Source organism: Pleurodeles waltl, chromosome 5, assembly GCF_031143425.1.
Source record: "Pleurodeles waltl isolate 20211129_DDA chromosome 5, aPleWal1.hap1.20221129, whole genome shotgun sequence".
NCBI lineage: Eukaryota > Metazoa > Chordata > Amphibia > Caudata > Salamandridae > Pleurodeles > Pleurodeles waltl.
The window spans coordinates 1251633843-1251646265 of record NC_090444.1 but is presented as its reverse complement, the minus strand read 5'-3'; the positions used below and the strand labels follow the sequence as shown (position 1 = coordinate 1251646265).

At 44.1% G+C, this 12423-nt stretch overlaps 1 protein-coding gene across 2 annotated transcripts in view; it reads left to right on the top strand.

Annotated features, from left to right (window-relative positions):
• UBE2J1 (ubiquitin conjugating enzyme E2 J1) overlaps window positions 1–4412 on the top strand; it is an 87018-nt gene extending 82606 nt beyond the window's left edge. For both annotated transcript variants that reach the window (XM_069235488.1, XM_069235489.1), the window contains one exon: window positions 1939–4412. In XM_069235488.1, the coding sequence (XP_069091589.1) occupies window positions 1939–2202 (264 nt within the window). In that variant the 3' untranslated portion in view covers window positions 2203–4412. The remainder of the gene's footprint in view (window positions 1–1938) is intronic.
• Window positions 4413–12423: the final 8011 nt, after the last annotated feature.

The following is a 12423-nucleotide window of genomic DNA, read 5'->3' as shown; positions in this document are numbered from 1 at the left end:
AAGTAACCAGTCGCTCACCACATAAGGCAGGAATTCAAAACTTTATTTTGATGGTGTGTTGCGTATAGATTAAGGCTTTTTTGTTTTCCTCTCTCCACATTACAATAGCCTTTGAGCACTTTGAAGTGAAGGCACAAAGGGGACGAGGTGGGCACACGTTCAGTCAGAAAGCAGAACAGGATAGGCAGTGTTCTGCACATTGGATGAGTGGATGCTGGATTACAAAGAGGGCATGTTGATGGGGGATAGGGTTATAGTGATGTTGGTGGCCTGATGTAGAAGCATCAGGGTTGACGTTAATGTGGTTGCAGTCTTCAGTGGATTTCCGAAGAGGGTGATTGATATTCAAACACAGGTTAGCAATGGACCCCTCGCTATTTCAGCAGTAGGAGCTTAGTCTTTGACACAGAGCCAGTTCTGCGTTCATTATTGAACATGGATGAGACAGTCCATGACCTGCTGTTAGACTGCGAGCACCTAGGAAACTTGACCCGTAGATGGAAATTATCAACATACATGTGGTAGTCCAGATGATTACTGTTGAGCTGTGGGGGCAGCTAAACATTAAAGGATTTTGGTAGAGCTATTGTTTGATAGACTCCACAGGCAATTTATTTAGTGCGGAAAGGTAGATTTCTAGTTTCTCCAAGAGAGTTCAGTTAAATAGATGGAATCAAATGAAAGACTCTTCCTCTAACTTGGGAGCAAAAAATTGAGAAGTATTTTGCAGTTGACCATGTTGAATACCACTTAAAGATCTAGGACTCTGCCACTTTGAGACTCAGGAGTCCAGTTTGACATAGCGAGTTCAGTAGAATACAAAAGGACAAAAACAAGTGGTGGGGGGCTTTAAACACATGGGGGACTGGTCCTCCACCTTGTGAGCAGACAACTGAAGTTTACTTAAGGAAGCTTTTCCCCCCTCAACGTTCTTTATGGTTGTTTCTTCAGGCAGAAGAGGTGGAATTGAGATTGGAAACTGCTTAGGGGGAAGATATCTTATGGCAGCACATTCGCATGCATCAGCAGCACTTTGGCCTTGGGTAGTAGCCAGGTTGATGTATTTTATGTTTTCACCTTGAAATGTGGACGGACCAGGTCAGCAATGGCTGTTCTAGCTCCTGCCATAGTATGAGGAAGCATAGGATATGATCTCGAGGTTATTACAAAGAGCTGTGCTTGGTCACGGAGAACCTGCTCCTTTTGTGACATTATTTGTTCTGTATCCATCGATTCTGTCTGGCACACAGTGTTGTTTTAGCAACACACACTTGGTCTTTTAGTGGTTACAATGCTCCTAGCTGCCCTGGTAAACCCTAAAGGCAGTGAACTCACAATGCCATCTTTTCCCCACTGTAAGAGCGCCTTAGAAAAGTTATTTTTGTTTACACGCTGCATGCAGTTTGTCTAAGGATGACGTTTTCCCAACAAGAGATATACTGCAGTGTATGTTGTTGCTGAAGATGTAGCAGGTACGACCTAGAGAAAGCTCTCGCAGGAGCGTGGTCGTTGGTAGAATTTAATTGAGAAGCTGCATGTGAACTGCTTGTTTAGAACAGAGTATATGATAGGGCAATGATAACATTTAAACTTTCACAGCATTTCTCAGTGTAATAATTTACAAGAAGATCGATCTACTGTGATAAATTCAATGATGTAGTTTGAAATAGAACATACATTGGCGTCCATACATCTTACATTTAGTCTCTTGGTATTGTAAATATGCTGGCAGCAAGAATAGGATCACATTTAAAAGTAAATAAGTTCTCTCTTGTGATTTCTGCAATCAAATGTTAGATAATTCTGACATTGGTCCAATAGCTATTTAGTTATTTCTGCTTAAAAGAAATAGTTATTTCCACTAAAACAGAGTCTTTTATTTATATTGAATCGGCACAGTCTAACATTATTAACTTAATAGCACCTTTTTGTTATCAGGGTGAAATCCAGAACATCACAGCATCGGCAGCTCCAGAACCCGCCCCTCCGAACAGACCTTCAGTGAGCCCTCGGCAGCGCCGGGCTCAGCAGCAGCAGCGGAGACCCGTCTCGCCGGCGCTTCTTCAGGCGCAGCAGCCAGGGGTCCACACGAGTAACACGGGATCCGCTGTACTTATAGTCCTGCTCACATTAGCCCTGGCCGCCCTTATATTCCGGAGGATATATCTGGCCAATGACTACATTTTTGATCAAGAATTCTAATGTTTGCTCCTTTTTTTTCCACAACAGGGACTTGGATGCTCCACTAACTATTCTCTATTGGGTACATTATGACTGTTTACAAAGAGGACACATTGTATTTGCCATTCTTTATCCTTTAAATGGTAATGGATGCCTTTATGTTCATTCCCTTCACAGGGGAGTGAAGTTTGGCGTTTGTATGACTAGAACTATTGTGTGCCCAGTGACACTGAGAAACCAGTGAATTGTGTAGATGTGGACCCTGCAGTCTATGCAGGACGTCCGTTCGTAACATGCAAAGCATGGCCTGTTCCAGTATGATGTTGTGATGAATTTAAGGCCTTGTAGAATGAGAAATTGACCGTGTTACAGATTTTATGCACTTTTCAGACGTTGAACGAAAGCTTTTATTGAGATTTACAGTTAATTTCTAGCATTCACTTCTTACCTCAGAAAGCTTCGAATGTGGACATGAATATTGCTTTTTTGTTATAGAAATCTAATCAGGAGAGTGCACCCAATTACACCACTTTATTTCACAGGAAAGCAATCTCTAAATCACCTTAATTATGTTTCGAAAACTACAATAGGTATAGAAAAATAGGCCCATAAATTGTTGGTTTACTTTTTTTGCGGCATTTAAATGTTTTCTGATGATGTCAGCTGTTTACCTTTACTTTTTTAAACCCCAAAGTACATATAATGTATTTATTTCTGCAGGAGTTCTAAATATGTAACGTAACTGTCTCCGAGAAACATTGTCTTTAATTATTCCTAATGACTAGGCATTTGCCGTGTGTGCTCGATACATTATTCACTTGGCTTCTGTAAACAACTGGCTCTGGAGCAGGGATGAACCCAGGCCATGAGTCAGGAGCTGATGCCATAGGTGAACCATGCACCCGGTGATGCCTAAATGCCAAAAGCTGGGTTAGTTTATCGGCCAGAGGCCAGGAATTTGGTCCCTTCACCCCCCGCATTGAAAATACTCCCTTGGCGCGTGCCTAGTTACCCTCTGTGGACAGTCTGCCTTGGCATACCCGAGTCATGAGAAAGCAGAGGGAATTCTATGTTCCAGCATCTCTTGACTGCCACACCACACGTTCTTCACTCACAAGGATTCAAATAGACCAGTGTCTCCTATTATTCGGTAATTCCTAAAGGCTTCAGATATCTAATGCTTAAAGGTATGATTTCTAGCTGTATAGGATTAGTTTGTGAGTTGACATAGCGCCTCAAAAAGCACTTGGCTTTTGGGGCGTGCTCACTGAGGGAAAGAATTTATGAATCTGGTGGATTTTACAGACGAGAAGAAACGCCATAAAAGGGGGATCTGTTTTCTTGAATGTCATGGGGTACATCTAAGAAAAACGCGTTCTAATGTAACCTACACGATCGTCCGCACAGAAGGATATGAAAATGTTAAGTTACCAGGTGGTGTAAGAGGCCTCACCTGTGTGCCAGGCTGGGGAAAAGTCAGAATAGTTTTAATTCACCAAGTTTCCTCTGTGCTCAATTCGTTAGAATGTGTATCCAAATTTGCTAGTATATATTGCAGCAGTGCACCACTTTCTGTGGGGACTGTTCTTGTTTTTACCTTTGCCCTGTAAATCAGAAGGGCCAGAACATTTTTGTAAATCAATAGCACTACCCTCTCAATCTTTGTATTCCCGAGATTTAAGAATCGAGCAGACCTACTTGAATCAGTAGCACGAAAAAGTCCTCTGCAGTTATTTTTAGCTCAACCGATTATACAGAGCGCCCAGCTTCAACATATTAAATTGTCCATTCACGTATGCTGCTCTAATGATTTGTGCTTGTTTTCTACGGGTTAAATAAATAAATATGCCAGTGAGGGTTTTGGTGATAGACATTATCCTAACTTTGAGCACATTTCATATGCTGTCGGAGAAGGAGCTAAAGAAACCCGACAACCTGATGTTATTACCAGTCCCTGAAACCTAAAAAGTACCTGTACTCTGTACATCAAAAACTTCTTCCGCTGTTTGTCTAGAAGGTTGAAGGAGAGGCAGTCCACAAGTGAGCTTGGGGATAACATTAACAAATGCTCAGTAATTGTGTCATTGGAGATTGTGGGTTTTGTCTTTGACAGCTGGACGCAGGGTCCAAGGATGGTCATCCTTTTGTGAAAGAGAAACATGAAGCTGCAGTAGTAAACTCAGGCTTGCTCTCAAATAAAAAAAAAAATCCCTGCTGCATTTAAAAAAGAACTGTTTTCTGTATATTTTTCATAAGCGTGACAAAATGCAAATGCGTGATTGGGTCTTTTTCAAAAGTAAAGTCATTAGTCTTGTATGGCAATGGGACTATTTTGCAGGAGACATATTGAAACACCAAACAGCTAATAGCAGGAGGTGAGAGATCTTCTTCTCTAAGTTAAACAGAGATGTGATTAACAGTCCCGGAGCAGTGGATGAAGGGAGTGGACATAAAACCATTCTGTTTATTTACAGAAAGCCTACAGTGCGCCTTCATTGACTCACCTGCCACCATGAGCATCCTAGCTGGCCTGCCGCCTTACAGGTCCTCTTAGCTCCTTGAGTGAAATTAAGGTCTTTGCAAAGAGGCCCGTCTGTAAGAACCTGTGTGCATGCATTTCTGCTTTCTTTCTCTGCTTGCTTCCTGGGTTATGTGCCCTAAACCTCACTGTCCGGTTTCCATCCCTCCCCCGCCGCGGCTGAGAGGCACCAATGCTCTTAGAAAAGGTGCGGACTGTAGGGTCGGAGATAGTGCTGTGCCATTCTTGTTCTGATTCAAACATGGTTGACAGACCCAATATGTTTCCTGTTCAGGAAGCACGTCATGTCCACAGATAGGTGCTCCACAGTGTTTTGGATGTTTATCAGCAGAGTACTAAACTCTTCTGGAGATGAAGTTTCACACGGGGTGCACTTCTTTATAAGGACAAACTACTTTCCCCTTACCAGGCTAAGACACAAATGGCACTGTGTCTCAGCTCAGCTGGTTCTTGTTTTAATGCCTAAACGCCGCCTTCCTTGCTCCCCAGTGGGAGAGATTGCCAATAAACATTGCAAAGAGTCAGTCAGTCTCTCTCTCTCTCTCTCTCTCTCTCTCTCTCTCTCTCTCTCTCTCTCTCTCTCTCTCTCTCTCTCTCTCTCTCTCTCTCTCTCTCTCTCTCTCTCTCTCTCACACACACACAGACACACACACACACACACACACACACACACACACACACACAATTATGCTTGGTTAACATTCAAAATAGCTGTGAGCCCTTCTGAGCGTCATCTCTGCATACCACTCTTGGTGTCCATCCTGTGCTTGCTCAGTACACTGTTCTTCAGGTTATGTATGACTCTATTGGCTCCACCCGAGTTACAATAGAGCAGAGAGGAGTCCTTTAAGTTCATCTTCCTCCTTTCAGATCACACGTTAGCCTGTGCCTTGCAAGACGTTTACACTGGAAATAAAGGCCGAATGCATGGCCCCATCTTTACAGCTATGCCACAGATGTGCTTTGTTCCTCAGTTCCTGTGCACTGCCCGGGAAGAAGCGCTCCAGTTGCAGCACATCCCGAGTTTGGCTGGGGCATCTAAATGTGAATTAACATGTATTGTGAGTGTTATGGGTGGTTTTCTATCGCCCTTAGTTCTCATACGTTGCAACCACGGAGGCCCTAGTTGGCTCACTTCAGATGTCCAAGGGTAGCTCCGCTGTTGGCCTGCCACCAGGGCCACTGGAATTATGCGGCAGGAGAGGGCCAAAAAAAGGTGACCAGTCCACCTTTGTACAGGGCCTTCAGCTGTGCGGGAACAAATGTCACTACGTTTTCAGTAACATTTGAAGCGTTTTAGCTAAAAACATTTTTTTCTGGTTAAAATCTGCAGATTATGCGGCAGATCTGTAACTATGCGAGTACTGCCATGGCCGAGCAATCACATCATTCCAGTGGCCCTACCTGCCACCAAACTCCGGACTAAGATGACTTTTGAGAGAAGAGTATCAGTTCACTTTTTACTCTGTGGAAGCCCTGCGTACCAGCACATAAACAGACCGGATATGGAGCATGGCAGCATATTACTACCATTCTGTGTAGTGGTAAACTGCAGTGAGGGTGCAGGACGCGACCAGACTCGCATCAGAAACCCCACGGACTGGCGTGTTCAAACCAGCCGTCAAACGTGCTGCCTGGGAGAGGTAGCGCCAGCATGGACCGTTTTTGCTTGGCCCCCCTCGCATAAACTTAATTGGGTGGATAAAGTTCTTGCATTTCTCTCAGCATCTCTATGTGAAACCTTTGCACTGGTTAACTCTTGAGAGACCCAGCCGTTTGGAAAAGCTAAAGAAACTTCAGGTAAACCACTGCTTCTTTTGTGGATTGTCAGATGTCCATCTTTGTCCTTTGACAGCCTTTGCCTCGAATGTTTCACCTCCAAGAGATCCTCCTGTGCTGTCCACGTTGAGGTCCTGAGGGAATTGGGAGTAGCAGTATAGATTTAGTTTATTACGGTCCTAAAAGTATTTTACTACTAAGTTGGCTTAGTAACTAAGAGAAAACCTTTTGGATTGTAAAAGGTGGAGGCCCAATACGTGCCAATGACACTTAACTAAAATCAGGCATTATGGGGGAGGGGGTGATACCTGAGTAGCATAGTGGTTGATTGAGAAATGGAGGAGGACAAAAAGTAAGTCTTCCTATTTTTGCTTGTATACATAAGTCAGCTAGTTAGGTAACCCATTAATCATAGTAGAACTGACAGCGGAAGCTATTAATAAAACTAAGGTTTCTTATATTAAATGAATATGGACTGCTTACCCCAAATATAATACCCTGTATAATCGCAAAACTCGCAGCTGTGTTGATATGATTTTACAGACCACACATCTAAATCTAGTAGATGTTGTAAATCCTATGCAGCTTGGATTGGGTGTGCAGGTTAATACGATCTAGTGAGTATAAGCAGATGGTCCTAATGGGATTCTAGAACTGTATGTAGTGCTACAGGGGGTGTCCTATGTTTAATTATACACCTTGCACATGAGAGAATAAAATCATTACATTGATCCTGAAAACAGTACAAAATCAATTTAGATATATGAGGGGTACCTGCCTATTTCGGTGCCAAACGTTTTCTTAAACAAAAAAAAGTAACAATAATTTTGAATTTGCTAATTTATGGATTTATACATGGGCATCATCAAGACTTTATGACTGGGTGGCCCCCACTCAAACCTGCAATCTCCCTGAGAGGCATGTTCAGTATATAAGCTTACTTTAGAGGCCGGTGTAGTTGACGGTCCCAAAATATTTGATAAGGTCAGATGGAATTTTCCTTGGTATATCTTCAAAATATTTGATTTCCCATCTATATTTATTACTGCAGTTAAGAACCAATGAAGAGAATAAGGTTAGAATAGCTGTAAATGATATCTTGGTTAAACTACTTAAGATCAGGGTCACCTTGTTATTGAGTTATGTCATGTTGATTTGTAAAGTGCCCACTTTCCCCCAATGGGCTATCTTGACTGAGAGAAATTACTGAACAGGAGATGGAGCAGGAGGGGAGGGGGCTGTTAAAAAAAGACAGGCGTTAAATGTCTTTTTGAAGATCTTGAAGGTATTTGTTAGCAAGGTGCAGAGACAGAAGGTTCCAATTGTATTCTGACAGATAGGAGGGGCACTTCCAGCTCTCGTAATGTAAATATGTGTGCCCTCAAACAGTTGAAGGACATGCAAAAAAAGTTTCTTGTGTTTCAATACCATCCTGTCCGGGTTGCTTGTTTCCGGTCCAGGGAGGACCTGGCTTGGCAGTGCGGGCTGGACAGTTTCCATGGGGAGCAGGGTCAAGAGTGATTTCCATATGGTTGGGTCCAGACTGAGATGACATGGTGAGCAATATAACGATGGATTAAACCCAGATCTGTGACTGGGGGTGTGTTTGAAAAGTTTCAGCACCCCGTCCATCATTGTATTTTGGTTTTGCTATGCAAGCCCTAAGTGGCTAGGGAATACCCAGATGTGGGTCCCTTGCTTGCTGCACCACTAGATTCCAGCTAGCCTGGCTGATGAGGGGTGACACCCGAAAGTGGTCTCTGGATGCTTGTTTTCGGTCCAGGGAGGACCATGCTTGGTAGTTCGGGCTCCACTGTTCCCATGGGGAGTAGGGTCAAGACTGATTTGCATAGGTTGGGTCCCAACTAGGGTGACGTGGCGAGCAAAATAACAATGGATAAAACTGAGATCTGTGACTGGGAGTGAGTGTTTGAAAAGTTTCAACACCCCTTCCATCATTTTATTTTGGCTTTGCTAGCTGTGCAATGCAGACAATCAACTGAGCATCTTTCTCCTAGGATACTATGTGTTAGAAATGGGGTTTCTGGTTAGCTAGACTATGCACCTCAGCCAGGCAGGAACCACCACCTTAGTCAAGGCAAGTCAGTTAAACACCAAAGATAATTGCTCACCTCCAGTAGCTTGGCACAGAGCAGTCAGGCTTTTTCACAACACACTCACACCAATGACACAATAACTACACCACAAAAGAGACTCCACACAGAATTATATGGAAATAAGGTATATATTGTGCCCATAACAGACCAACACAACATAAACTAGTAATTCCTTTGCCAACTAGGTAATTGTCAAACTCCACAATGAGGCAAACAAAAAGAAAGGTGCCCATGTTGTGCATGTAATCAAACACCATTCTTCTGCATATCACAAGTTACTCGTTATCCTGACAACACTAGGTATAAAAATGACATAAATCAGGGCCTGAAACATAGCAGATAATCCAATGGAAATATAAAGCCTCACATTGGGACAAGTAAGGTGATCTTGCTGGGACGCATAACACATAAATCACCATAAGACCATAAACACCTTGCAGATAAAGCAGATGTGGTAGGGTAAAGCACATTAAAACACCATTAGCATAGAGGGTAAACCATCTCTGAGTGCAGGAACCATTGAGTCACAGTGTACTGCCACTTCTATTATAGGTTGTATGGTGTTTACGTTAGCCAATGAGCCTCTTTTGAATACTTTGCGGATAAAACGTGTAGGTCGCTGTGGTACTGGCACACCTACAACTTGGGTCATGGTAATGGCATGGTAAGGGAATTCCTTATTTAGTTAAGCCGGGGGCCTCCATTGAGGTCTCACCCTGTATAGTCACAGAGAAGTGCAGTTTGCCAGATAAAGACTGGTTGGGTAACCCCCCCCTTCGCATTCAGGACTGAGAGGCAGCTGTGGCCATCTCTCACCAGCGGCTTCCGTTTATGATCCCCTGAGCCGTCCAACCACAACAGAAAGATATCTGGCTGCTGGGATAGACTCAGAGGAGCTGGCGGAGCTGGCAAAAGGCTCCCCGTAGAGTCCCTCAGCCAGCAGGCTTGAAGTGAGGGGCCTGACTGAGCGGTTCGTCCTGGGATTTCCTTTGTGTCCGTGCTCTCCTGATGGAGAGGTGACATGGGAGAACCGGTAAAATGTTGAGGGAGAGCTTCAACTGCCACAGCAGGACCAGGTCCCACAGAGTGCGGTCCGCACCATCTATGGGGGACAGGTGTCATCTGCATCACAGAGATGCTTCTCCGAATGCCCAAGGCAGGGGCTTCTGCTCATGCTGTGGCAGATCTTTGGCTTCAGAGAGCTTGGCGTTTGGTAGGAGTCCAGAACATGGGAACACGCCTCAACCTGCAGGGATTCCAGCAATCCAGGCCCCCTCAGGATGGTGCAGGACTGCAGCTCAGCACCACACTTAAGAACAGCTCTCGAAAGAGAAATGTAGAGGGTAACACATGCTAGTTTTTGGTAAGCAGAAACTGACTCGCGTGCCCAAAACAGAGGGCCATGAGTACGTTAGTCTGCAGTTGAAGTGGAGAACAAAGCGGTTACCATACACTAGAATCTTTTTTAAAAACACAGGGCAGGCCACCAAGCCCTGGAAGAACACAGAGAGGAACACATGCAGTGAGCAGCAGACTAGCACATCCAGGCAGGTATGGTGGTTCCTCCTCTCACCACCACAGTGCCTTGGGGAATCCAATGTCGGGAAGCAGCTGGCAGCAGGGCAAAAAGCAGAAAAGCAATCCAGGGAGTGATTTATGCCACCCAGCAGGTAGCAGGGCAACCACAGAAGAGTAGTCCAGATGAGTCCTTTGTGCAGTCCAGCAGCCCTTCTGGCAGAGGTTCAGTCCGACTTGCAAAAGTGTTCTAACACATGGGGTCAGAGCTCTTGTACTTATACCCTGGTGGGAGAAGTTTCCAGCAAGGTCTGACCAGTTCCAGGAGTTTCCCTTCTCACCTACTCTGTTTCCAGACATGAGTAGGGAGTAAACAAGCCCTTTGTGTGCGGGCAGGGCACAGCCTATACAAGTGTAAAGCGTGAATGCCCTCTGCATCTTCCAGCCCAGGAAGACCTTCAGTATGTAAATGAATGCAGAAGTAACCCTGCCACACCTAACCCTCTCTGATTGATGTTTGTCTGGAGAGTATGCACAAAGCGGAGCTGTCACTCTGCCCTAGTTGTGGATTGGAGTCAGGCTGCAAAGCACTAGGGTTATAAGTAGAGAGAAATGTCCACTTTCCAAAAGTGGCATTTCTAAAATAGTAATGTAAAATCCACCCACACCATTAAGCAGGGTCTCTCACTACCATACCTTAAAAGCACACCACTAGTGTAACTGAATAACAGGTAAACCTTCAACTGACCTACCACCACTGGTTTAGGAACTGGGTCTCTAAACAAAGCTTCATAAAGCCACCATGTAACACCCATGACATCACCGGCCAGTTTAGCCTCATCTTGCATTTTGTTGTACAATGCTTTGAGAAACATGTGACCTAACGGTACCCCTTATCTATCATGAAGTCCAGTGTAGGGTCAGTGAATATCATATTGATTCTAGAATAGAATTTGAGGGATGCTGACAAGTGGTAATAATCAACTGACTCAGGTTAGGACTTCCTCTGAATGTCTAACCTGCTAAATACTGGATTCCTTCCCTCAATAAAGTTCTGATTGCTCAAAACTGTACTTGAATTTATCTCTGGACCATTTCATGACAAGATTCCAATTCACTCCTACCACCACAACTAATGGGCCTATAGCTGGTGACAGTTTCTGAAGTGTGGCCCTTAGGAAGTTCTTTTAACCAGCATTGAGTGCATACAATAATGCCTGTGAAATCTCCCACTCCTATCCTGTATCATGAGGTTTTTGGGGTCATCCAGTAAGTTTCCTGAACTCCAAGAGAAAACTTATGACTTTTTCAGAGAGGAAAACTGATAAGTAGGTATCTCTCGCTGCATTATGTGCCCATGACGTAAAAATATTAAGAAGTCTACAGATCTGTCATTTGTTTTCTTACATCTGCAGGTGATATTGCAGAGCCCCACTCAAGCCCTGAAATGAGTACAAACATGAATAATGGCATTTTATTATGCATTTAGCATTAATAATGTGCTATTCATGTGTAAACCGTGCATAAGAGTTATAATTTTATTAAATGAAAAAAGGGTAGCTAGACACACCATAAACCTTGTTCATTACACATTCCTAACCCATTACTTCAAACCCATAACAACATTATATTTAGCTGGTCTACCTCTTGATAGATAAGCAGAATATTTACCAAATCATGTGATGCCCCTTGTGAGAAACTGGATTATCAGTTGGGTTGTATGTTAGTCCACCACAAGTAATATTGTCATTGTCTTGTTAGGTCCAGTTAAGGTTTCTGTTGGACCTGGCTCTTGTGGCAGGTTCACCCCCTGACTTTTTGCCCAGCTCATCCTAATTTTTCTGACCTCTCGCTGTTGGCTCTAGGACTCCGAGCACTTTATCACTGCTGGTCAGTGCTAAAGTGCAGGTGCTCTCCCATCTAAAGTTGGCATGATTGGCTTATACCTAATTGGCATATTTAATTTACCTATAAGTCCCTTGTAAAGTGGTATCTCTATACCCAGGGCCTGTAAATTAAATGCTACTGGTGGGCCTGCAGCGCTGCTTGCGCCACCCACTGAAGTAGCCTTTCAAACCTGTCTCAGGCCTGCTAGCGCAGGGCCTTTGTGCGCAGTTTTCTGCCACAGGGACCCGGCATCTAAATTTACTTGCCAGGCCCAGAACTCCCCTTTTACTACATGTATGTCCCCCCTACGGTAGGCCCTAGCTAGCCCTATAGGCACGGTGCCATGTATGTTGAAGGCAGGACATGTTCCAGGTTGTGTGGCCTGTCCTGGTATTGACAAACAGC